Consider the following 25099-nt stretch of genomic DNA (forward strand, 5'->3'; position numbering starts at 1 on the left):
TGACTGGGATCTACATACGTGTCGCAGGCTCAATAACATGGCTGCCTGCTTCTGTCTTTCAAATATGATTGTTTAAAATCAACTTAAAGCATTTTTCGTGTTCGTCTTGGACCTGAAGGCGACACTTTACAGAGGAATATGGTATCTGTAACAGTTAAAGGTTGCGTATAGCCTTTTATAAAAAGGAGAGAGATATATCGGTGCAGTGAGCGACTCAATAAAAATGGATAGCTCACAAAAACTTCCGTCATATAACAGTGCGACTGCAGCTGCCACACCAAGCATAGGAACGGAGAGATTACTTAGATATCTTCCTAAAAAACAGTCAGAGGTTCGACAAGTTGCCATAGATATTCCAGAAACTGGTAACAGTCAATTGATGAACCAAGATGTTCTTAAAGCTGGCTTGACTGCTCTAGAAAGAGGTATGATCACTTGTGGCATGATTTACACAAGCATCACATAATACACTCGGGTTAAATTTCTGCACTGCCCATACTCTATAATAAATACAGTTCTTGGATAAAGAGAACTTTGACAAAAAAATGGATTATGGCTAAAGTACGGGGGCTGTTCAGAAATCTTACCTAAACTTGTCTATTAATATAACGTTTGTACAGCTAGGGTAGCCTGATTTATATTTGCAAGGAAAAAAGCACCTGGTAAGAAACCAAACAAGATTCCCACACGGCCCCACACTTAGTTATGCAGACAGTTCTGGTTGGAAAAAAAAATGGCAAAAACAACAGAAGCCTTTGGGACCATGGCTTTGTGTTTGAACAGTTAGGGGGTATACTGAATTCTTAAGAAACTATAGTTTAATAAAATTGTTGTTACTGTATAAAGGGTATCATTTTTTCATTCATAAAACTACCAGAGTAATAAAAAGTAATCTTGTGAAAAATCATGTGAAAGTAGTGTAACTGTTCTTTTTCTCATGCCTTGAATGGTTTACAGCAAAAAGTTTGCGGATGAGAGGGCCACTGAATGACGAGGAACGGGTGACATTGTCAGTAAGTTTTCAGTTATTATTTTCCTCCTAATATTTCTCTTATTTGTGTTGTCTTCATTGGCTAACACAAGGATGAATTGTGTAAATTTTGTGCTTTGCAGAATTCTGAAATGTCCTGCTTTGCTAGCAGAGAGGTAATCATGCATTAATTCTCATGGGACTAATCTGTCCCATAAAATTACTTTTTAGAGTGCTATAAAGCCATTTCCACAAAGATCCCAGCCAATTATGAAAAGAGTCAGAAGGGAACTACAGAGTGTTCTTGCTGAGAGACAGGTAAAATCAAATAAGTTTATTGGTGACAACAACAATTCAATTTTTCTTTTGGTTTATCAAATGCTTGTGAAGGCTACAAGGCTGCTTGTGTATTTAGAACTTATTTCTGATTATTTCTTTAACAGGGATGGAGGATCTTCTGGATGATTATTTTAAATGCTCTTTGTTCTTTTGGACTCTTTGTTTACAGTGGATCAACAAATAGTTTAGGTAATATCAACATTTATTCAAAGACAGGATCATTGGTTTATGCAGTTTTGATTAGCACAGCCTCAGTAGTGTTTGAGCTATCATGGAATAACTGATACTATCATGCTCTGATTGGTCAAAAGCCTATCATTTATGGTTGTGATGTGAAGAAAGGTCAGTTTGCTGTTGAGGAGGTCCTGAAATTTGTTTCTGTGTTGGACTGATTGTTAAACAGTTACACAACACTGTTTTTTTTCCTATCCACTTACTTCCTTTCATGTATCTTCAAAATAATTGTATGTTTAATATTATAAAATTTTTTTGGTCTTCTTTCAGCTCTCACATCATTTAGCTACCTGACAATATTTGATTTACTAAGGTATGGTATTGAAAAACAACATTTTAAAACAATCATTTTTCTTAATTTTAAAGTTCTTTGCTGCTTAACATTGTTATTTTCCTTTCTAGTCTTTTAACATGCCTTTTATCACTTTGGGTGTCACTTCAGAAACCATCCACAACTTTTTCTTTTGGGTAAGGGTCTTTGTCAGTGTTAAATAGCAGTTAGAAACCAGAAAATATGAGCTGAGTTTTTGTGTACAACGGCCTTGTCTCATTCAGTGGTCGATATATTCTTACTAGGCAGTAAGGTGATAAAAAATACAAGAAAATGTCAACTTGGAAATACTATTTGATTTAAAACCAAATTTGTTTTCCAGTATAACCACTTTGCACTCAATCATTTAAGACATGTCTAAGCTTTCTGGCTATCATTATTTTCACTTCCTAGTTATGAGCGATTTGAAGTGTTGGCCGTATTTACTACCACAGTGCTTGTGATGTTTGGAGCTCTATTTATTGTTAAAGAAAGGTAAGCATAATTTTTTTCAATTGTCGTAATGTTCAGTTTTCTAGAGCTCGATCTCCAGAAGTTGAAATGCTTTTGCATCTGCACTTGTCAGAAGCTCCTGTCCTTTTGATAACTTAAAATCAGAAAACTTTCAAATTTTTGTGTAATCCATTGTTTACTGATATTATTTCCTAGCACTGAAAGGTTGTTAATGCCTCCAGAAGTTATGACGTAAGTTCAGTACATACTGTTACTGCCCTGTTCTTGTTGTTCCCTCTCCTCATGAGTAAGATAAAAATTATTCCATACAACAAATTTTCTTGCCTTTTGTTTTTGTGCAAAGTGATCTAAACAAAGATAATATAAAATTATTTATGAGCTTCAAAAGATGGAACATTCATTTGCTTTTACAACACTGCTGTGATAAATGGTTTTTGATAAAATTCTTGAGAAAATTTGTAAAATTCATAAAACAATATTTTCAATATATTTACTTCCATTGAGTGTCTGTATTTGTTAAAACATCGAAAATGTCTTAAGTCATGAACATAACATCTACAGGAGAAGAGTTCCATCCTTTTTCTTCCCTTTCTGTTTCCTTTTCCCACTCGTCTACCATTCCTGTTTTCAAACGCTTATCCTTACTTTGAACTGGGCATATGTCTTTGTGGCTACCACTGACAAATTTAGTAACTTAATACATGAAATTGTTAGTATTTCTTTTTACTGATTTTTTTTTCAATTTCTTTCACCAGAGATAATCTTCTTCCTGTCACGTCAGTTGGGTTGTTCTTACACTTACTTGTGACTTATGGTGTCACTAATAAGCCCTTCAGTCTAGTGTCTAAAGGTAACTTTCAAAACATGAACATTAAAGTTTGAAAACTTGATGCCAAGCAGGGATATGTTGGTGGCACAGAACAATAATTTCCCAATGCTTTAAGCTGCAACCTATTTGGTCACCACAGTGAGTAGGACACAAATTTCAGTGGCAAAATTTGCAGCTTAAGTTGCCAAAATTTGTCAATATTTTTGAGGGTGTATGAGTATTAAACCTTTAGACTGTGAGTTGAGGTTGTAAAAAGACAACTTTGGAAAATATTGAGCTTGGAGCTCTAATTTGACAATTAGAAAGATCAATCAGATGATAATTTTATGGAGAAGCTTGGTCTCCTTTACTTGAGCACATGTTTTGACTTCTTTGGCATCTGATGATTTCCAATTAATAATTCCTTGCCTTGATTCATCTAATGAGTGTTCCACCTCAAATTAAGCTGTCCTATTTTCATTGATTTCTGGCTTTTATAATGTTGTGTCTATTTAAATATGAATATCTTTGATGCTGTTCTCTTAAAATTTGGGCCCAAGTCTTCTTTGTTTTTTTGTTTTAGCTGCTTCATCAAATTGGTTGCAGGATGCAGTGAATGATTTTGGTCACAGGTGAGTCGGCCATCTGCTTAGTTGTGTACAGTGACAAGCATGTGGAAATATTTGAGTGAAAATGCTGTGACAAAATTTCATATCTGAGAAATCTGAGAGCTAGAGAACAACTGACCTCCTCTTCAGGCAAAGCTTCTGGCAATAACATCAGTGGAATTGCAGTCCCTGACTCCTGGGTTCTCATTATGAAATGTATTCTCAAGAGAAAAAGTAAAGTATTTTGAGAAAATTTTTTCTGTATCTGAATGAAAAATTTCTCCAGTGCACCATTGAAATTCATCCACAGATTTCTGCCTAATAGCCCAAGAATTCTCTTACTTCTAATGCTCATGAACACCCTGTGACTCTGAGAGATTGAATTTCTATCTACACTCCCCTCCCTACATGATTTCAGTAATGGAGAAAAACAGGTATTGTATTTAACTGAATTTGAAATGGGAAAGAGGGTGATTACAGAGCCTGTTTGTCTATTTTTTTATTTTTCAAAGACCTAAAATTGTAAAGGGATGTAGCTGGCTTTGTTAAACCTCTGAGTTTATGAATTGTTGTGTTGCAGCATTTGTGGGTTTGCACCATTCTTGGGCAAAGTCCTTGTGCAGCGGTTCAACCCTATAGCTCTGCTAGGTGTGGCAGGAGCAGCGTTAGTTTTAACAACTGATTTTTTAATCAACTACAAGTAAGAGTGCTTGGTATTCTTTTCGTATCTATTTAAAAATTAAAAGTGAATGATTTTAAGTATTTGAAATCATCAGTTCATCAAAAAAGTTGTTATTTTTTATGATACAACCAAGTGTGCAGTGTTGATGCATACTTCCTGCAAGCTCTTCTTTGTGTTGACAACCTACAAGTCTTGTCAAATCTTAAAAATAATTTTTAATAACCAGTACATTTTATAATACTCTGCTAAATGAGGTGTGAGATTTGTTATTCACTTGAATGTTACTAACCAAGTAATCACATCAACAATTTTTTGTTTTCTTTACCAGTCAATCCTTCATTGCTGACAGCTTTTGTGCGATAGTAACAGCATTTATGATGTGGGCAACCATGTTACCACTCAGCATATACAGTGGACAGATTCTTCTACAGGTAGTAGGCTTTGGGTCTCATGGCAGTTGTATATGATAATGTCTATAACCCGAATACTGTCATTTATTATTATTAATAGTTAATGAGCCAGTTTTCATTTCCTCTTATTTTTATTTATCACAGACTTGCCCTATTGATATCATGAATCAGATAGACAAGTGTCTACGTGAGGTAAGAAAGGTTTAACAAAAATTACCATGTCTACTTCACAAGGTTTCAATTTAATCTTTGCAAGAAAAGTAGTAGCCATTCATCAAAATAAAAATCCTCGTCATCCTCATCTGGGGTGTGGGTGTGTTTAGGTTCTAATACATACTATGTGCCACATAACTTGTCATATTTGGTGGCATGAAATTTTCCCACTGGTAATGGCTTGGTCAGTGATCTCAGAATTCTTCTTAGATAACTGTTGTGCTTTTCTCCCGAAAACATCAAGTATATGAATATTTACTGAGAAAGAATCAATAAGCTTTATTTCCTATTATTGCAGGCATCTACCCTAGATGGTGTGTTGGAATTTAGAAATGAGCACTTCTGGACAGTTTCATTTGGAAGAATGGTGAGATGCATCAAACACTTTACTGTCTCCATAATGCCTTTTTCTCACTGAAATTTCTTGGAAAAAAATAGCAGGTTTCTATGGTGATATGAAAATGCAGTCAGCTTCCAATAATTGCCCTCAAAATCAGTTTCTTTCACAGAGTCTGATGCAACAAATGACATAATGTGGGCCTTTAAGGAGACATTACAATATAGAAAGTTAAATTTTGATTAAATGGAAAGTTAACATGTTCGCCGAACCATTAACCTGAAGACATCTGAGTTGTTGACTTACAGACCAAACGTAGGGCAACATGTGGCTCATTCCTGTACAATGATCATACAGTTTGATGTATGTTGCTACATGATTCCCCTTGCTAATATGGATGTTTCCTTCATTATGTCTCACAATTGTTACAGTGTATTTGGAAAATTTGGGGTTGTAAATGATATTGTTAATAGTTTTCTTGAGTAAGATTTCAGATTGTGGTTTTTAATTATGATGATGATTATTGTTTTGCTGTCAACCTTTTATAGGCTGGTTCCTTGCATGTCAGAGTAAGAAGAGATGCTAGTGAACAGGTAATGACAAATGTTAAAGTATTCTTTCCAAATTACATGAAAATAGTGAAAGAGGAAGATCTAATATTTTTATTTTTTTGTGTGTAGAGTAACCTTTCCTTCAACATGACTAACCAAAAAATTATAGTACAGAGCCCAGTTGTTCAAAGAGCAGATAAACTTATCCAACTGATAAATCACTATCCAGTAAATAAGTGTTAACTAAAGGTACTGCACTATACATTGGATAGAGATTTATCCAACGTATAGCATTATCCACCCTTCAAACAACCAGGGCCAAAAGTGAAGAAAATGCAGAAATGGGAAGAACAAATCCAAATGGAATAAAGATGTTGAAAGAATGGAGAAGATTAACTCAGTGGCAAATTTCAAACTTTAAAAAATTTAAATGGATAGGTAATTTGGAATAAAAACTTGGGTCAGTTCATTTATTGGTTATGATGATGATGATGATGATGATGATAATGATGACCATGAACCAAGATTTTAAGTCATCTTGAACCGAGGTACTCAAGGCCTTGAAATTAATTAACACATGAACCTTTGTGTTTCAGTCTGAACTGCTCAGCTCTAAAACTTTTTAATATTTTCTGTTCTGTGTTTTATTTTACAGATGGTGCTAGCTCATGTAACAAACAAGTTATCTAGTCATGTAACACACTTAACAATTCAAGTATTCAAAGATGATTGGATACGACCGTCAAGTACTACAAAGGTCAACATTCCAAGTCTACCATCTGTGGCTGGTTCTCCTAGCAGCTCTCTCCTAACAAGGCCCTACAGCAGTCCACAGTTGTACAAAACTAACTCCCCACCAGTCACAAGAGGACTGGATAGACCCAAAACAGACAACAGGACAGCTACAAACAAAGCTTCAACTCCTTTCATGACCATCTCTCCACACAAGACATCATGATGGTTACCAAACCTTCAATCTCAATATCTGGAACCAAATTCTCCCAACTGTTAACATTTTATTCCTCCATCACTCCATCCTGAGAATTTGTTGTGCATCAATAACAAAGCAACATCCCAGAGTTAAAAATTTCCAATATTATCTTTGTCTTTCTAACTGAAATTTGATCAAATTGTAAGGAGAATTTAGGTATTGAGCACTAGTGAGAGTTAAATGTAAGGATCTAATTAAATGAAGTGTCAGTAGCCTTATTTATTTTTTGACATCATTAGTCTGTCATTATAACTGAAAGCAGTTGAGGCTAAAAATGCAAATAAACTCTATGTTTTCTCTATTGCTGGTTTTCTTTAAAAAAAAGATTGATGTAAAGTAACAAATAATATTCTCCAGGTCTGAATAAACATCAGCTCAGGTCATTGAAACTTAGCAATGGGATTTTCATGGGAGTTAGAGAATACCACAATCTCCTGTGTTTATTGAACACATTGTCTATTCCCAGTAAGGAAAAAGCTATGGATATACACAACTTAATAAAGAAGCTCAAAGAAACACTTACAATTACAAAGGAGACAACACAGCCCATTTTTTCAAGCAGTCTTTCCATGAATTTTGCAGTTTAATTATTATAGATCTGTAGAGTTTCAAAGTTAGTGATCATTATTGTTATTTTTTAGAGGAAAATACTTTGGTTCTAAAGTTTCTAAAGACAGTTTGTTGCTGATCAGTTGTTGAGTGTACATTTTCAAAAATGATGAATCTCAAAACATCAGAAATGCTTCTAAGAAGCAAAAGCTTTAGTGACACTGAGAAGATTTTCTCCATTGAGAATTTCAATCCAGTAGCCATCAGGATCTTCAACAAATGCAATTCCTTTCATTTTACCTTCAGATAGAAAGAAGAAGAGCAAAAAAATGTGTTAAAATAAATCAAAATCATTGAGACTACTGAGCCCAATTGGAAAGAAATTAATGCGTTAGAATGAATTCAAATGAGTTCTCAATCTCTGAAGACCTTTCCTCAGCAATCAGACAATCCTCTCTTAAAGCATTTAAAAAAGATACTGTTTAAAGCCTCCATGCAAGGATGATTAGTACAGAGATCACTTAGTTACTGTCAGCTTTTGTTGTTTATCATCAGCTGATTATCCATTCTTTAGCTTGTTACCTCCCACACATCAACAGTCTACAAACTAAAATGCAGATATTTCATACTTAACAAACATCATACAAGCTTACCATCATTAGGTTTTTTGACAAATTTCACCCCAAGCTTTTCAAAACGCTCACAGGCCTTGTCCACATCAGGCACTGTGAAACCAATGTGGCCTGACAAGGGAAAAAGATGAACAAAGAATAACTCACTATGTATATATAGGCTTTACCACCTGCTAATTTTTGGAGTGGATTAAACCTTCAACACTCGGCAGAGTCCATTCCTAAGATCTACTTTACATTGGGGAGGCAGCTTATTTGTTTTAACTCTATGACCACTGGATGAGAAGAAACACTGAAAGTGAAATTTATATTAACAATGTAGTTTCATTGAGGGATAATTTAGAATTCAAGGTTACCTCTATGGTCAACATAAATGTGACAGTGTAAAATAAAGTCATTTGATTAATAGGAGTAAGACACATTGATTAGGGCATTGACATCTTGTAACATTAAGTCATTGGATTAATGGCTCAAAGATGTATTGGCCTTTGATTTCTCTGATTAGTGCATTGATATCTGGTTTGCCAAGCTTGGGTTCAAGGCCTGGGCATGTCTTTTAGTGGTGTTCTTTGGCAAGAAACTCATTGTCTCTCTTCATGTTAGAGTCTAAATGGGTGCTAGCAAATTGTCAAAGAAATTGGAAATCCTGAATGACAACTTGAAAATAATTATTACTCCTGATCAAAACATGCTTTCAAAAATAGGAAAAGCTCTAAGAATGTGGGCTGTATAGATCATGTGCAAGACTTTCTCTCAAAATTGCTTTTACCTTCTACAGAATTTAAAAGAAAGGATGCTCACCAAATCCTTTTGGTTCAGAGTTTCCATTGTGGTATTTCAAATCAGGGTCATTCTCTGTTCCCCAGTTACTGTTGACACAAAAAAGAGTTTCAAAATCTCTAGGGGGTTCAGTTAAATTTAGAAGAGCCTTGTAAATTACTGATGACAAAACATACAGGAAAATATGCAGTATATTGTCATTGTAATCAAACAACAAAACTTGTCACATTTACTTGGGAACAGCCAATTTAACATCTGCAGTCTGAAGGTACTTTTCCTTACCACTTTAACGCAAGGCAATTTTTTTTACTATCACTTATCAAATCACAAATATATTACAGTTTTTACTCACTGTGTTAATTCTAAAGTTGCTTTTTGAGCACAAAGCCACTTGGTCCTCTCATCGGCATCTTCTGGAATGGCTGATGCTTCTTCAAATCCAAGAAAATACAAGGAAAACTTCATTTCTGGGAAGTGATACTTCTGTAAAAGCCTATATCATAGGAACAATAAATTAAAAAAAAAAAAACAATAGCTGGTAGTCCATCCCCTGAGATACAAATTTAACCCCCCATCTGCAATGAAAGTCACAAAATCTACCGGATGAAAGCCAATTTAGACCTTTCCTAAATGAAATTAGAGAAATAAGAATTTATCTCTGGCTTGTTTCCAATGCATAATTATTATTCATTGTGCTTTAGAGCACAATTAGTGATGCCCAAAGAAGGGGAGGGTAACCCCCCAAAAAAGTTCAGACTTGTTTTGCAGGGCCTTGCCTCTCTATTCTGGAGGTTACATCTCTACACTGCTCTCCCAAGGGTGGGGCAGCCTTTTATTCTGAAATTTGGTCAAGATTTGTACAACCTTAAGGATGAAGGTCTAAAATTGGTCACCATTCACTTATCTTTGGTCTGAAATTTGATAGGACTTTCAAGAAGCACACATACTTTAGCCGAAATTGCGGACAAACCTCCAACCCCCCCCCCTCCCTTCCCCGCCCCTGAGCCCTCTTCCCTTCCACTTCTTCCACACCCACGGAGAGATAGCTGCAGAGAAATGTTACAAACAAAACCTTTTGAGCTTTATTCGTAAAAATTGCACGAGCTACTTTGAATAATTAAGACAAAAAAGGCAGACAGAGATGGGCTCCATGAAAAATTGGTACAAACTGACCTCATGCCCATCACACGTGTGTAGAAATCGAGCGACACTTTAGGATCTTTTACCCGAATCATCGTCTGCTGAAAAGTGAAACCCCTCGTGTTTTCGTCTGGTTCAGTGACGGAAGAACTAATATCTTCTTCAGATAACGCCATTTCTGGTAGTTATTCATAAACTTAAAGATTTTAAAGTGCTTAGTCAGTGGCCCTTTGACATCGAGACTGGCAAATAGTACCCAATCCTTTTCCGAAATCAACATTATCTGTACGCCTGGTTACTTAGCTTCATCTTTTCGAATTACGGGTATTATAAATATGGCGATTAGTGACAGTTTATACCGATTTTTGCTAAGTTCGGGAATTATGGTCGGTGGTACTGGCTTGGCTTGGATGTTAATGAAAGTTATTGTACCAACCAAAGAAGATATGCTCAAGGTAGTTCTTTGATTACTATTATTTTGTCGCGTCTGGATGGCCAAATACACAACTGACCTGAAAGTTTCTTAAGCTTTCCCTATCTAAGTTCTTCAAGAAGACATCGCTATTTAAGACTTGAATCTTGCAGCACCTTGAAATTGTTTTGAAGATAAGGAAAACGTACGAAATCTCATTTGGAAATCCTGTAGGGCTGAGATTTTGGAAGTGGTCACCTTCAAAGAAATGTGGATTATACAAGCTTTATTATGTAACTGGCTATCTCATTGGCAGGCAGGTCGAATTCCACGTCAATAGCATGTAATAATGATAAACGCAAATCTCAGGTTTCCATGACAGATCCATGTTGGTTATTGAATATACCATACCTGAGGGCATTAGAGACTTGCCTTTTCATTTTTTTCTTGGAGTGGGGAAGGGGGGATGGATGAGGGAGAGAAAGAGCTCTTACCCCTAGGGCCTACATGTAAAGCAACTCCCCCTAGTTTATCTTGTATTCTCTTAAAAGTGATCAGAAATTAATAGAAATAATCATCTGATTTCCTTTGCAATTTGCGTGATTTCATTCATGATGGTGAATTTGTTAGTGACAGCCACCCAATTTGTGGGTATGATCAAAATAGGGGGAAAAGAAAATTTTGGGGATAAGGAATCCTGTCAATTTACTCCCCCTTCTCTTTCTGAAATCAACACTGACTGAAAACCTAGAGCAAGCTAATGGTGAAGAAGAAGTCAAAGAAATGTATTCCCAAAGAAGTCTCTTTGTATGGAACAGTTCTGTCCACACACAAATGATTAGCACATACAACATATTTCCATTCCTGACCTTACTTACTTACATTAGCCCTCTTTGTACGAACTTGTTTCCTTAGAAACTTCCAGATGAGGCAACATCTCCTGAGGCTTTAGCAACACAAGACAGAATAAATGAGCAGTTTTTTATGGTTCTTAAAGAAAACATGAATTCCAGCAATCCAGCTTGGAAAGTTATGGGGCTAAAGGAGGTACAGGAAAGACAACAAAAAAGGAAAGATCAGCAGCAGAAGAAAGAAGCAAAATTAAAAGAAAAACAATCTAATGAGTTCACAACGGAATAGAGTAGAGTTTCCAAGTTTACCACTGCTATAATAAAGAAAGTGGTAACTTTCTGGTCATTTAAAACAAGTTGACTTCTTCTAAAGGTTTAGGCCATACCATCTACTCTCTTACTTGCTGGAATATTCAGCAAGAATACTGGTTGCCATTTAGAAAAAGAAAATTTTTTTTCAGGCACATTAGGCATAATGTGCACTAATCTAAAGAACTTTTCCATAGAGCAAGAGGCTTGTGGAAGAGTGCTTCTAAATTTTTTTTGACTGGAATAAGATAGGTACTGAGTTACTCTCTACTTTTCCTATCAGAAATGGTTAAAAAACATGTCAATGCACATTAAAAATTCTTTCTGAGAAGTATTTGTGGGGAGGTTCATAAGATAAAAGTATAGAAAATATGTAAATAAATCTTTTCTCTTGCGCTTATATTGTGTTATCAATGAGACTCTTGTCAAATTATTGCAAAAAAACATCGAGTTGAATAAAAAATGGAATTGTTTACTCACATTTCTGTTTTTCACAAACTGTGGCACAAAATGATCTTGACTTGAAATCTAATGAAGTGAACTTTGTTTGACTCATGAAATCATCCCCTACTGTTGTAATTTATTGATGAAGGTTACATTAACCTTTTACTAATAGGGGTTCATCTCTTGAATCAGCCACAGGTCTTAGCATATTTGCTGTGGTTGTGAAATGGTGCCAAATCATACCTAATGAGTCATTAGGGAGGCCTGGGTTTAAACCCACTCCTAGGTTATGTTGAGTAATTCTCCCTTCTAGCTGCTCAACTTTTCCCTAAAAATACTGAGGAGAATTTGTTACTTCATCAACAACAATATCTTGGCTAGTTAGTTCTTATATACTTACCACATGTTGCTGGAGAATATGGAAATAATGTAAGGAGAAGTAACAAGTTAATCACTTAGTGAACTGGGAATAAAATCAGTTCAGTCATTTGGTGTATTGAGTAAAAACACATAAACTGTTAGTGGTTTTCATCTTACAGGTTTTATCTTAAGTTTACATCAGTTTCAAAGTTGTATTTATAACTGGAATGATATCTTAACATTCACAAATAACATAAAGAAAAATTCAGTTGCACTTGGATAAAGAGTTACGTTAAAAGGTAAATTTTTCATGTTACTATACTTTTACACTATATCAGAGGGAAAGTTCTTCATAATTTATTCTATACATTTTCTATGCTACTTACAAGGAGAATTTGTCTTACAATCAAGAACTTCTTGAGTTTGTGATCATTTCCTTTATTCTCATGAACTTAATGTTAGATTCAAGGGTGATACTGTTTGGAGAAATTAGATGTTAATCCAGCTGAGGCATTAAAGGGTTAGCCCTTTCTTAACATTGTTTGAAGTCACAAGGGAGAAATTTTCCTTGTCTTTACCAGATATTAACTGTCAAATAAAGCACTGAAAACAAACTGATGGAAGATACAGGTAAAGGTTTTCAACCTTCTAGTAGCATTTCAAAGAAAAACCTGAGGTAATTTGTCACTGATGCTCAGGTATGGACTTCTGTTTCCATGATTTACAACACAGTTTACATCTTTTTCAGTTCTCCTGTTATAAACCAGAGTCTTAAATTGTAACCTCCCAAAATGCCAAAGAAAATTTAGATTCTCCAACATTTTCCATGTAAGCTTTTCATGCCGAGCAAGTTCCCAAACTTGATTAGGAAAATGAGTAACAAAGCTAACGTTTCCTATTCCTGTTGCGCAGTTTGAGACACTTTTTCATAAAAATATTGCACAGATTGATAATCTATTTCCTCCAAACCATTCACAAACAGGTTCTTCTGCTGGTCAGTCCATTGCAAAAACCACATGTTAAACATTCGAAGCTGGCAATGAAAAACATCTGGGCTTGCTAACGAAAGAGACTCCAAAGCGTCATTTAGTGAAGACAGTTTGTTAGGAGTGACTTTATTGGCGAGGATATCCATGAACTCATACTTTTGATGTTCTGTCCAACAGCTAAACCACGACAAAACAATTCTCAATTCTTCATCTGTTGATTTTTTCTCCGTGCAGGCGGCCATTCACTGAGTTGCATCTTGGTGAAACTGGAACAATTCAGGACAGGCGTTCCTTGAAGTTACAACAGTCTCTAGGACGTAGTCTGGGTTCTACTTATATCCAAAATGGCGGTCGTAGGTTCATTGACGAAGGGAACGGGTGAAGTTTTAGAATTTAGACATGTGCTTCTCTCATCTCAACACTCTCAAGGAAGAAAGAAAGATTTTGAAAGTCTAGTCCACTCCTTAAAGAAACTTCAACAAGATGTTAACTCTTGTTTAACGAAAATCATTGAACAGGAAAAGAGATCAGAAACAAACCCGGCCTCCAAAAACCGTGAGTAAAATTTTAGATTAAGTAACATCTTCTAACCGAAACCGTCAAGCTCATCCAGGTGCAGAGAGAGAAAATAAAAATCCTTCAGTTGATGCAGGAAGCTCTCTCTCCATTTACAACTATCTCTAACTCTCTTAGGGATTTTTTTTGCTCGAGCTTGCAGTTGATACAAGGGTGAAGGAGTTTTATCACACATCGTGTTACTGATATCAATGCATAATTTCCGTTTTGTGATACAGAAACAACTGAAGACGATGACCCGGATGACAGCGAAGATGACTTGGAAGATCTAGATACCACAGAAAAGCAAAACGGAGTGATACAAGAACCACAGTTGAAGAAGTTAAGAACATAGCTTGTTGAGGATTTTGTAGTAGTCTTACTGGCACAGCTGGCCTCGAAGGGGAAGAAGCAACATGAGGAGAAAAGGCAACTTATGCAATCGAGTATGCTATGCACATAGCACTCTGATTGGATGAAAGTATATGAAGATAAAGCTTTTTTTTTAACGGAACATGTCAAGAATTGAATGTCATTTGAAGAATTAAATCCTCGAGAACGACCACTATCTCAACCAATCGTAACTTGGGCACTCGCGTTTTCCTGCGTTTTAGGCAGCTACCTTATACTGACTAATAACTATAGTCTTCTGATTGGTTGTTGTAATTACCTGGTTTTGATTTTACTAAGAGATTATAGTCTCTTGGTTTTAGGATACTTAATCGAAAAGCGCTCTAGTTAACTATCCTATGGACAATTGCTTTCAAATATGCGTGGATTTGATTACAGACACACCTAGCCGCTGACCTGTAACACAACAAATGGTTGGTGTTGGTGATCTGTTTGAATAATTATGCGCTAAAATTTCGTGATCAACAGAATGATTTTCTGCGCGTGTGGCCAGCTAACAGAGTCATTTCCAAAATGAGCACGCCCATTGTCAAAAGGTTTGGTACATTTTGAGACTGTTAAAAAGGTTCACTTACTTTTAGTAATCTCAAAACAGGGTACAAGTGTCTTTTTTGGAGATAAAAATTGTGCAGTCTCAGAAGTATATTTCTCCCTTAGGCATGATGTAACCTGCAATGTATTTTGTTGTTCAAGGTGAACTAAAGATGCTTTTTCCAGCTAAACTGTCACCTCTGTGACTTGTCCAAGGCCATTTTCTTATAAAAAATCCCACCATTGAGACTCTCCTTTAGTCACATGGCAAGATGACCGCGTATTTGTTCGTTACCCTCCTCATAGTCTGTCCGATAGTCTGAGACTTGTTTTGTCCTCTTGAATCAAGGGTGCTTGATTAAGGCTAAGAAGCCACACTCCCTTTGTTACGAAAAAGACCAGGGCAAAATTTTTTGATCTAGGTCTATTTTATATCAATAATTGTTTCGCAAATAAAACTCAGAACGTTGTCTCTTCTAATTTGCATAATAGAACTGCACTCAATAGGCGTCTTCTCATAACGTGCGAAATCTTGTGTTTTACGTTAATCACCTTAATAAATTTTAAAACTATATATAAAAAAACCGGCTTCCAATTTTTTATCCATATTTTAAATTTATTATCATTATTTTTTTAAAATTCTTTTTCATGAACATTACTGAGTGTGCAAGATCTTCAAAATTTTTTTATAACGCATTGGTTGTTTAGACTACGCACGATCGATTTGCCATGAGACCGCCAAAAATAAAGCAACTATTATTTGTATAGTACAGTACTCTTGCACCATTAGTCATGAATTCAGTTTATTATAACACTACAAGAACGAACCGCAATTAGTCTCGATAGTCTGTAGTCTACTTTTTGTTTACGTCAACAAGTAAACAGATCATTTGAGAATTTTCCTTTAATTTGCATCTTTCAATACATACAATACATGTGTTTGTCTCATATCATCTAGCAGGTGTTTTGAACTGCACCAGTGAAACTCACTTACGCGCTGACATCTCGACCAATAATTTTGCGACAGGTTATAAACAAACCAGAACTCGCTTAAGTTTGACAGCAACGCGCGCGAGCTAAGAGACTATCGCCAGCATCGACTTTACATCGGCGTTTGTTTGCTGAAAGCCATCTCTTCAAGTGAAACTCTCCTTTAAGGAAGACAAAGAAGCCATTGAAAGCGGATTGGTAGAGTAAGAGCTTGGCTTAAGGTTTTTCTTTGCGTTTAATCGCTCCATTTCCTATCATTGCGATTCGCTTTGTGTTATTTATAACTGGATCGTGCTGTTAGTCTTATCTGGAGAGAGTATTCTGCGGTCTGTCTCTTTTTGAGTCTGCACACAGTCAAGACAACCATCTTAATTATCAACAGTCCTAAGGTCAGTTGGACATATGATTTTTTTTTCTGTAAACTTCATTTTTCATTTTCGCGACATCTCCAAACAACGCCAGGTGCTCGAGAAGCCAAAATTTTAAAGTGAAAAAACATAGCGCTATACGAGTTTGAATTGGCATTTAAAGTATCTTGGAATTTCGGTCAGTTAGTGCGCCAAAACCAAAAATTAAATTATTCTCATCTATCATCTGAGAGAGCGACCGCATAGAATAAGTTTAGCGTTTGAGAAGTAACGTTGTGAGAAGCTTGTTTTCATTATTGGTAACAGTTTTTTCCATTAAAGCTCCTGGTTTCACTCGGAGCGAGAATTTTCAGAGTTTGAGGAAAAACACGATATTCTACCTTGCCGGAGAATTTTTGATGACATGCTTGGATGCCGGTTGACAAACAAGTTCTGTTTATTCGCCATTATGAATTAACGCAGTTTTGTAGTTCCGTTTGTAAAACAGCTCTAAGTGAGTTCAAGGTTTAAATTTAGATCAGTGACTTCCTTACATTTCCCTGTACGGATTGAAGATTGACTAAAACTGTAATAAACCCTGGGACTATAGTTACAATTTTGTCGACCAAACGAAGTTGTATGGATAGTGGGTTCCAGTTGCGTTGCAAGAAACTAGAAACTAATAAATACCAAATGAGATGGATGCAGTTGATCAAATAAAGCGGTAAACCATAGCAAGACCGTGTACCCGAATCATTGAAAACTCGTGAAGAAGTTCGTCTAGGAAACGTCGTTAACGAAGAAAGAAAAACATGAAAAAGTTATTGAATGACCGGAGGTTGTTTCATGATCGAAGACTATTTGTAACGCCCACCAGTGACATCCATGTCGATATTAGAATGATTTTTTTCTCATAAATATGTCTCGAAACATTGCCATCACAATAGTCTAAGAGTTTTTTCCGATCTTTTTTCAGTGTGTAAAGTTGAAAAATTCACCGCTTCAGGACTTTTCCCGTCTCTTAATACGTTAATAGCATAAATACTTAAAATAGAATTGATACATTTTCATGCCTCAAAAATTGATTCAAAAATTTGGGTTCAAGACAAGGTTGATCGTAAACAAACTCCTATCATTGAAATCTATCATGACGTCACTGATGGTCTGCAATTGATAGATCGGCATACATTTACTTAAATTGTACTTAAAGAATGGAAAAATTGCTGACAGCGTTAAGTTCTTCGGAAACAGATACATTTTCGCTTCTTCATTATATGTGGATTTTCATTTTTCATTTTTCAGCTGAACGGATGCTGGTGGAGGCCTGGGGCTGGGGCTATTTGCCATGCTTATTGGCTGTGTTGGTGTTATGTAGCGTGACCCTGACTTGGGACGCCCCTCTTTTTGCCCCATATCGTGAACATTATGTGTCTAAGGCGCATTATCATGGAGTTGATGTCTTCACAGAGGCCCTCCATTCGCCTGTGGGGCCTGAACAGTTCATGGAGCATTTTTATGTGTGCTACGGAAGAGATGGACGGAAAACGTACTTTAAAAAACAGGACCAAAATTATTTCTCTAACCGAAGGTACTGGGTGATTAGTTCTTCCGGTAAATTTGTGGCTTCTATGCGAACCTGTTGATGTAGAGGACACATACTGTATGATAGGAGTTACATAACCTTCAAGAAATCTCTTCGTAGACGTATGAACAAATGCTTAAGATAACACCTATCACAAATACTAAAAAAAATACTCGTTCGCATCCAGATCACCTTGCGAGTGATGAATTAGTTGTCATTGCAGGTTCGGTAGGTTAGCGTCAAACTCATTCATGGGGCTAATATTTACCACAACATTTTGTTGCACTTAACTGTAACGTGCAAATATAGCTTAAAAGCAAGGACCAAAAACACCACCTACAGAACGTTGTCACTCAAATAGTGAGCAGCTACGCAACTTTATTAGAACACTTTATTTAGGACAACAAAATGGCTGCTGTGACGTCGCATGAACACAAACGCCAACAGCTTAAAGATGGACATTCACACAGGATTACACAGGAATCTGAAGAAAGCAGACATCTTCTGTGGAGAGTCTGGCTTAAGTTGCAGTAGGAAGATGGGGTTATAAATTATTTTATGAAGTTATGATCAAACAAATCTGATCTTATATCCGCGGCGAGTATTGTTGTAGTATGGGGTACATATGAAAATGATTCTGATTGGTCTAAGTCTGCAAGATAATGAATAAGACATAACAAAAAAAAAAGACATTTAAAAAAAAGGTGAATGTGTGTAATAACTTTTCTCCGACTTGGTGAAGTACTAAATACAAAATAACGACAGTCTTTAACCAGCTAACATTTACATTTTTATAATCCTTCAATGCATAAGAACTAACAAATTCAGAATCTTTTTAACTAAACATTTCCTCTCGTTGATGTAATGAGTGAATGATGGAATCAACCTTGGGTCTAGGGCCTCTCTTTTTCTCTATCTCTTACCCCATTGTATTGAAGGGGGCAAGGGGAGGGGGCTGGGGGTTTTGCACTACTTAAAATGAAAGTGAGCTGTAATTTTTACAAGAAGTGATGCAAAGTTTCTTAAGAGGCCTTCACAAATGGAACACACATATGCCAAAAAACACCCTAAACTAAATAGTTGGAATCTGGAAGAAACAGTAGTCATCTTGGCAAGGGTAGGCCTGCAAAAGAGCAGTGTTTCATCGTGACTGAGATTTTAAAACACATTTCAAAGTCATCCTCACATTTAAGGGCTCTTATGAAGACTTTCCAATAAAGACTTTCCCTCAAAACATTCCCCTCAGGTTGTAAAAAATCTCAGTCACAGTCAAAGACAATGATCCTTACAGAACAACAAACACCAGAACAATCAGAATACTCATTCCTGAGGAATATAATTAATGCCACTATCAAGAACGTATTTTATACTAAAGATTAATTGTGGCAAAGACATATGAAGGCTACATATGTCTGGTGCACTGTACACTGGATATCAATCATGAATGTGATTTCTGTTCCGAGACCAGCCACAGAACCCAGCATGAAGACTTTGCTAAACTTAGTGATGGGATTAAGTAAACACTTGGAATGCACAGGACACTTATACAGAATGAACCTTACAATGGTATCAAGTTTAATAAGGGCTTCTGATTGCAGATGAAGAAACATTATGGAAGAGAGAGAGTCATTAATTGTACACAACTACACTTTTGAAGTACCTGTACTCTTAACTGTCACTTAATCCTCTAATTCATTATTACTGTTCACAGCTCTCCTTTGATTTACTTATTTGAGTTGGTGTGGTATACAATTTGTTTATTATGGATCACATATTATAGGATTGGCAAGACAGTAACACTGAATTTCTATTTCCAGAACTACAGAGAACTTGAAAAACACACTTGACTGAACCATTTTTACTCCCAAAAACAGGAAACATGCAACTTGTTCTTTGAAGTTACAATACTAATACGTCATCAATACAATATCCAGCAAACAGGTGAAGAAAATTTACAGAAGTAACATCAAATTTCCCTTTTACCATACAATTGAGTAGCACCTACAGCCAGATCTGTCTATCAGATCTGTGGTGTAAAAGGGTTAATGAAGAAAAAACGGGCTTTCATGTAAAACAGAAATACAATTTTTAGCCAAGATGCATAACCCAATCATGAATCAAGTAACCTTTTAATTCTTTCCAAATGTTGACATGACAAGAATAAAATCAAAGTAGCAAACAACCAGAGCAACACATTACAATACTACTCTCCCACACAATAAACATTTTTGTTTAGTAAGGAGAATATAATTATGCTTCCATGCAAGGATATATGTTATGGCATCACTCACTGGTTGCTTTTATTTGGTACACTAATCAAATCTATATTCTCAAAAAGTTATATAAACACACGATGTTGAATCTATCTAAAACCACACCAAGGTCTATTTAACAATTTGTAACCAAACATATTACAAGTTAAGGTAAACACTTCAGGAACACTGTCTTCAGCCAGGCTTTTAAGGTCCATCACTCTGCCTATAATAACACAGTCAATGTTAAAAAAAAAACTTAATCATCACTATAGAAACAGCTTAACCCTTTGACTCCAAAGAGTGACTCACATCTAATTTCTCATTACATTATTAACCCTGAATCAAACACCAAGGTCATGAGAATAATGAAAATAATCACCAACTAAAGTAGCACTTGATTGTTCTACAAATTCTCCCTGTAAGCACCTTAGGAAATGTACAGAGAACAGTACGGAGAATATGCATCCTGATGTTTGGGTAAAAAGGGTTAAAGGAGAAGCACAATCCAAACAACATACAGTTTTCTCCATGTCATTCAAAAGCATAAGGACAAATTTACTTTTATTTGTGCTTTGGTATTCAAACAAGTAAGCTATCTGTTTGAAATTGTCTTTAAATGAGTTAACATTCGGGAAAACACACCCACATTTTGAAAACAGCTCAGTAGCTTAACCATACACACAAAACTTCAACATACGAGTCAGAAAAAGTTACTGCTCTAGATATATTACTGAACACTAGAGTAAAGGAATGCCTCTTTATGCGGCTTATTATCGTTCCAGAAAAACTATCAAAAGGTGAAAAAGAAGAGAGAGAATTTTTTTTACATCATAGATATGCTGCCACAGTTCTGAACAAGAAGGAAAAGCTGTGTCCCTGTCAAATTTTTAACACATTTGAAGACAACTTGTAAAAGGTTGGCTAGTAGCCATTGTTCAGCACCTCAATACTTGTTTGATGTCATAATTTTTTTACCACTTTTGGATGGAGGCATGGGGATAAATATTATGTGGTTTCAAACAGGGAGCATACTTCTCCATATGTTCTACTACACAAGAGAGGGTGTCATGACAAGGGAAATAACACTATGCTCTATAACAATCAGAAAAAATTTGTTGGGCCTGGCACCACAGTGAAAGCACCTGCCAGGAATATTAAAAGTACAGAGAAAATAAACATAAGCCTGGTTCAAATTACCACATTACAACCCTGTTTTGGTTAAACCAAATAATTGATTTAAAAATCAAAATCAGTGTGTTCTGCTCCTCAAATTGTAGCATTCAAGTTTAATCAGTATGAGAGTATGTTTTTTGCCCTGTTTAAAGTTAATAAATGAGACCAGGAATATATCAAACCTAGACAACTGTGATCTCTGTATAGTACAAAGCACAGGCATCTGAGGTCAGGCAACAAGGAGTCAGGAATTGATTAGCTTTGTTGAAACCAGTGGTGTTTAATTTTTGTATAAGATAAATTAAGAAACATTTGCACATGTTTGTCGGCTGATTTGTTTATTTATATCCACCAGTTTTGTGTTCTTTTTCACAGCATAATTGAATCAACTGGAGGGTATCAGGTTCAGCATTTGAAAAGTTAGACAGTTTAAATTGGCTTAAGCCATAAATATAGAAAAGTGAGATTGGATGTTTTTCACCTCATTTTCCTGTTTGGCTGACAGTTTTTCCAATGTCTTCTGAACAAAAATCTGCCTGTAAAATGGAAGTCAAAACAAAAACTTTATAGTAAGCCAAAAACCTGGGATATGGGCTAAGGTTTTGTTGGGTTCTATCTCAATATGACTTGAAACTAATGGGGAAAATTTTTTAAAAGAAAAATCCCATTGCAAAGCTAAAAAAATAAATAAAAAATTTACACTAATCCTGGGTAACGTTAATCATGTTTAGAACAACCCAACCCTAAGTGGAAATAAATGCAAGACAAATACAGAGAGTATTACTTGTAAAAATTGTTATGTACTGGAAGTTAATTATACTGAGGGCATCACCATGGTAATACTTACTTAGCCTGGAGTCCTCCCCCTGGGGGCAAGGAAGGAATGTCCTCACTGGATAATAAATGCATGGCGTAATACAAATCAACCCCACCAGGGTTTTCTTGGAGTATCGCTAAAGTGGAAGAACAAATAAAAATGTACTTTGAGCTTACTACAGAAAAACTTTAGAGTCAATTTTTTAGACAACAAATAAATCAATAACAGGAACTTTTGTATCCTCCATTTTAACAAAAGTTTGTTTGCTGGATCATTTTTAAAAAATTTGAATGAAGGTAGTTCTCTTGTTGGTGGCTGAAAAGATGACATAGTAATGTTCTCAATTAACTTGAGAACATTGTAAATCAACTTTTGTCAAGAAACCACTCTACATCTGAAGCTTAGTGCACACAATTAACCAGGAAAAACCTAAACCGCCAAAAGCCATATGACCTCACTACTGATCAACCCTTTAAGAAACTTTCAGTGGCTACACCTCACAGGAAATGAGGGATGGTGAAGAATGTGGTTTCTCATGTAAATTTTATCAACACTTACAGAGCAAAGTTATATTTTTTGACATGCACAGTACTTTCTACTGTTAAACTGGACCTACCTTCTATTCTTTTCTCTATGTCAGCATGAAGGTCTGCTTCCTAAAAATAAATAAACAAAAGAGAAAAGTCCTAAAGAGATATATTATGTTGTGATGTTAAGTCCTAGATAAAAAAAATGTTATACTTTTTAAATTCAAACCTCGAAAATATCAGGAAACATGGCAGAATGACCCTCACTATCCTTATTACAATTAAGATTTTCAAACATGACTGTAAGATTGTCACCTTTCTAGCAAATAGTGCCAGAACACAATTCTTTGTCTTTTCCCTAATTCAAAAGTGGGGCAATTTAATTGTTGTCAGGTTCATAAAGTCAACAATACAAATAACCTGTACTAACATGAAGTACCTGTTTAATGGCATCCTCAGAAACTCGAGGTGCTCCAGGGAAAGTGACCAAAATCACACTCATGTTATCACGACTTCCCTGTGAAATTAAGTGAAAGTGAAAATGAGCTACACCAAGGAACCTCAAATTCTAATACACTGCGGAAAAACATGTAAAATAAATGACTCTAAAGGTGCCAGTCAGTTTGGAAATGATATGGATTATCAATAAGCCAAAAAAAAAAAAAACCACCAAAGGAACACATGGAAACATTTTAACAGTAAACATCAAGACAACTATTTGCGAAAAGACGTGCTTAGAGGTCTGGTATTTAAGGGTAGAGTCACTCGTTATTTATCTGAAGCCATAGAGTTTCCGGGAATGTCTTAACGAGTTGTGAACGACGCAAAACTTCAAAAAATTATGCTTCAAATACATCAAAGATAACTTTACTCAATTTTTGTTGTCTCTACGAAAATATTAGGTAATTATGCCTCCGTAAAATCTTCTGTACAATCCACATGAAAAATACATGGTAGGATTTGTAACAATACGATCCGTACTATGCAGCTGGCTTTTAAAATATTCTAGTTTAAAAAGCTCAAAACAGCTGAGAAAGCTCACTTGTTTATGAAACATTTCAGATCACTTCAATTAACAGACTGTCTGCAAGTTAATGCGACGGAGAACTTTCCTAACAAAGTTAAGGCTAACTGTTTTAACACAAACGCTTATTTGCCGTTACTACCTAACATTACGTGTACAACCACGTGAATCCGACGACAAAACTGATCAAAAACAACATAAAAACTGACAATCTCACCTTTGCTAGACAGGTGTCGAGGAGCTCGCTGCAAATTAGTTCTAAATCGTCAGAAAGAAGCATTCTTGAGCGAACGTAATCTCCTACTTCTTCGTTAGTCATCACATCCCAGATACCATCGCAGCCGACCACGATAAACTCATCCACATCATCTTGTCTTGAAATCACCGAAATCTCCGGCTCTGGCGAAACTAGTTGTTTATCCGCATCTAAAACTTTATCCATCTTGTACTCGAAATCTCCTAAAGCCCTAGAAACTGCCAAAGAGCCGTTTACCCTTTGGATCATAACACTACCCCCAGCCCTCTCAATGCGATTTTTCTCGTCTGGGTTGGATGGCTTGTGATCGACTGTATGGAAAGTCACTTTCTCGTTGCTACATAAAATAGCCCTAGAGTCTCCACAGTTGGCAAAGATAAATTGCTTAGGGGTAATCATGATTGTTACGGCTGTAGTACCACTTTTGTCATCCCCGTTTATCCAGGCTGGGCGTTCTCGCATCGTTTTGTCCAGCTCAAAAAATCCCTTCTTTATCCCGCTTTTAAGCTGCTCCAAGTCAGGCGAAGATGGCCCGTTTTTTAGTGCCGATTTAAAATCATCGCTCGATAAAACACATCCTAGGAGATTCTCTGCACAATAAAGACTCGCATTTGAGCCTGCATGGCCGTCAAAAATGCCAAAAAATGACCATTCTTGAAGCTCCGGGTTCAAGCCAGTGATATCAGTGTGAGCATCTTCCATTTCAATACGCCAGCCTTGCATAGACGCCAGCCCATAGCGAAGTCCATTTCCCGACGCAGACTTTGTCAGTTTTTCAGTCTTTGGTTTGTCTAGAAATGCACCCATCAAAACAATGTCCTTTCAGCCACATCTACCGCATCAAAATTGTGTTTTTAAGTTCAAACATACAAATCTCTAGGAAAGTGCTGGTTGCAACAGATTTTTAAGTTACTATTCCCAGGCCACCACTCGGATGCTTTGTAATTTGTCCCCAAGCCTACGCATGGGTAAAAATCTGAACATGTTGTGTAACAGTCATGTACTGTCACTCTTCTGATGACTACTACATCAGTCAAAATCCCACGAAGGGCTCAAAAGCGAAAATAAAACGGCCTCAAATCAACGGACTTGACCCTTTCTTTCAAACTGCACTCATGCAATGTGCATCACTTTGCAAACAATCACAGCCTGAGAAACAAAGACAAATCAGCTCACAATTTGTTGTGACTATAGCTGGTTTCAAATTCTCATATTCAGTACTACTAATTCAAGGCTAG

General features: G+C 36.1%; 5 protein-coding genes across 5 annotated transcripts; 3 read left to right on the plus strand and 2 right to left on the minus strand.

Annotated features, from left to right (window-relative positions):
- Window positions 1–30: 30 nt before the first annotated feature.
- LOC131774936 (zinc transporter 6-like) lies at window positions 31–7228 on the plus strand. Its single transcript, XM_059091033.2, has 16 exons — window positions 31–425; window positions 958–1013; window positions 1202–1288; window positions 1414–1498; window positions 1814–1856; window positions 1946–2011; window positions 2268–2348; window positions 2523–2558; window positions 3083–3177; window positions 3719–3767; window positions 4324–4443; window positions 4754–4856; window positions 4980–5027; window positions 5347–5415; window positions 5934–5978; window positions 6592–7228. Exons 1-16 carry the CDS (start codon window positions 224–226, stop codon window positions 6892–6894), a joined length of 1488 nt encoding a protein of 495 aa, XP_058947016.1. The 5' UTR covers window positions 31–223; the 3' UTR covers window positions 6895–7228.
- Window positions 7229–7491: 263 nt separating this feature from the next.
- On the minus strand, window positions 7492–10263 carry LOC131774893 (lactoylglutathione lyase). The gene is made up of 5 exons (XM_059090991.2): window positions 10062–10263; window positions 9241–9381; window positions 8910–8977; window positions 8130–8219; window positions 7492–7776 (listed from the first exon to the last, which is right to left on the minus strand). The coding sequence occupies exons 1-5, from the start codon at window positions 10202–10204 to the stop codon at window positions 7673–7675; spliced, it is 546 nt and encodes a 181-aa protein (XP_058946974.1). The 5' UTR covers window positions 10205–10263; the 3' UTR covers window positions 7492–7672.
- Window positions 10264–10337: 74 nt separating this feature from the next.
- On the plus strand, window positions 10338–12096 carry LOC131774905 (uncharacterized). The gene is made up of 2 exons (XM_059091002.2): window positions 10338–10483; window positions 11356–12096. Exons 1-2 carry the CDS (start codon window positions 10364–10366, stop codon window positions 11578–11580), a joined length of 345 nt encoding a protein of 114 aa, XP_058946985.1. The 5' UTR covers window positions 10338–10363; the 3' UTR covers window positions 11581–12096.
- A 1635-nt stretch (window positions 12097–13731) lies between these two features.
- Window positions 13732–15433, plus strand: LOC131774915 (uncharacterized). The gene is made up of 2 exons (XM_059091013.2): window positions 13732–13948; window positions 14188–15433. The coding sequence occupies exons 1-2, from the start codon at window positions 13738–13740 to the stop codon at window positions 14301–14303; spliced, it is 327 nt and encodes a 108-aa protein (XP_058946996.2). The 5' UTR covers window positions 13732–13737; the 3' UTR covers window positions 14304–15433.
- Window positions 15434–19455: 4022 nt separating this feature from the next.
- On the minus strand, window positions 19456–24760 carry LOC131774066 (protein phosphatase 1A). Its single transcript, XM_059090080.2, has 6 exons — window positions 23823–24760; window positions 23021–23098; window positions 22671–22710; window positions 22085–22190; window positions 21719–21773; window positions 19456–20287 (listed from the first exon to the last, which is right to left on the minus strand). The coding sequence occupies exons 1-6, from the start codon at window positions 24666–24668 to the stop codon at window positions 20279–20281; spliced, it is 1134 nt and encodes a 377-aa protein (XP_058946063.1). The 5' UTR covers window positions 24669–24760; the 3' UTR covers window positions 19456–20278.
- Window positions 24761–25099: the final 339 nt, after the last annotated feature.

This window comes from Pocillopora verrucosa, chromosome 7 (genome assembly GCF_036669915.1).
Source record: "Pocillopora verrucosa isolate sample1 chromosome 7, ASM3666991v2, whole genome shotgun sequence".
NCBI classification, from domain to species: domain Eukaryota; kingdom Metazoa; phylum Cnidaria; class Anthozoa; order Scleractinia; family Pocilloporidae; genus Pocillopora; species Pocillopora verrucosa.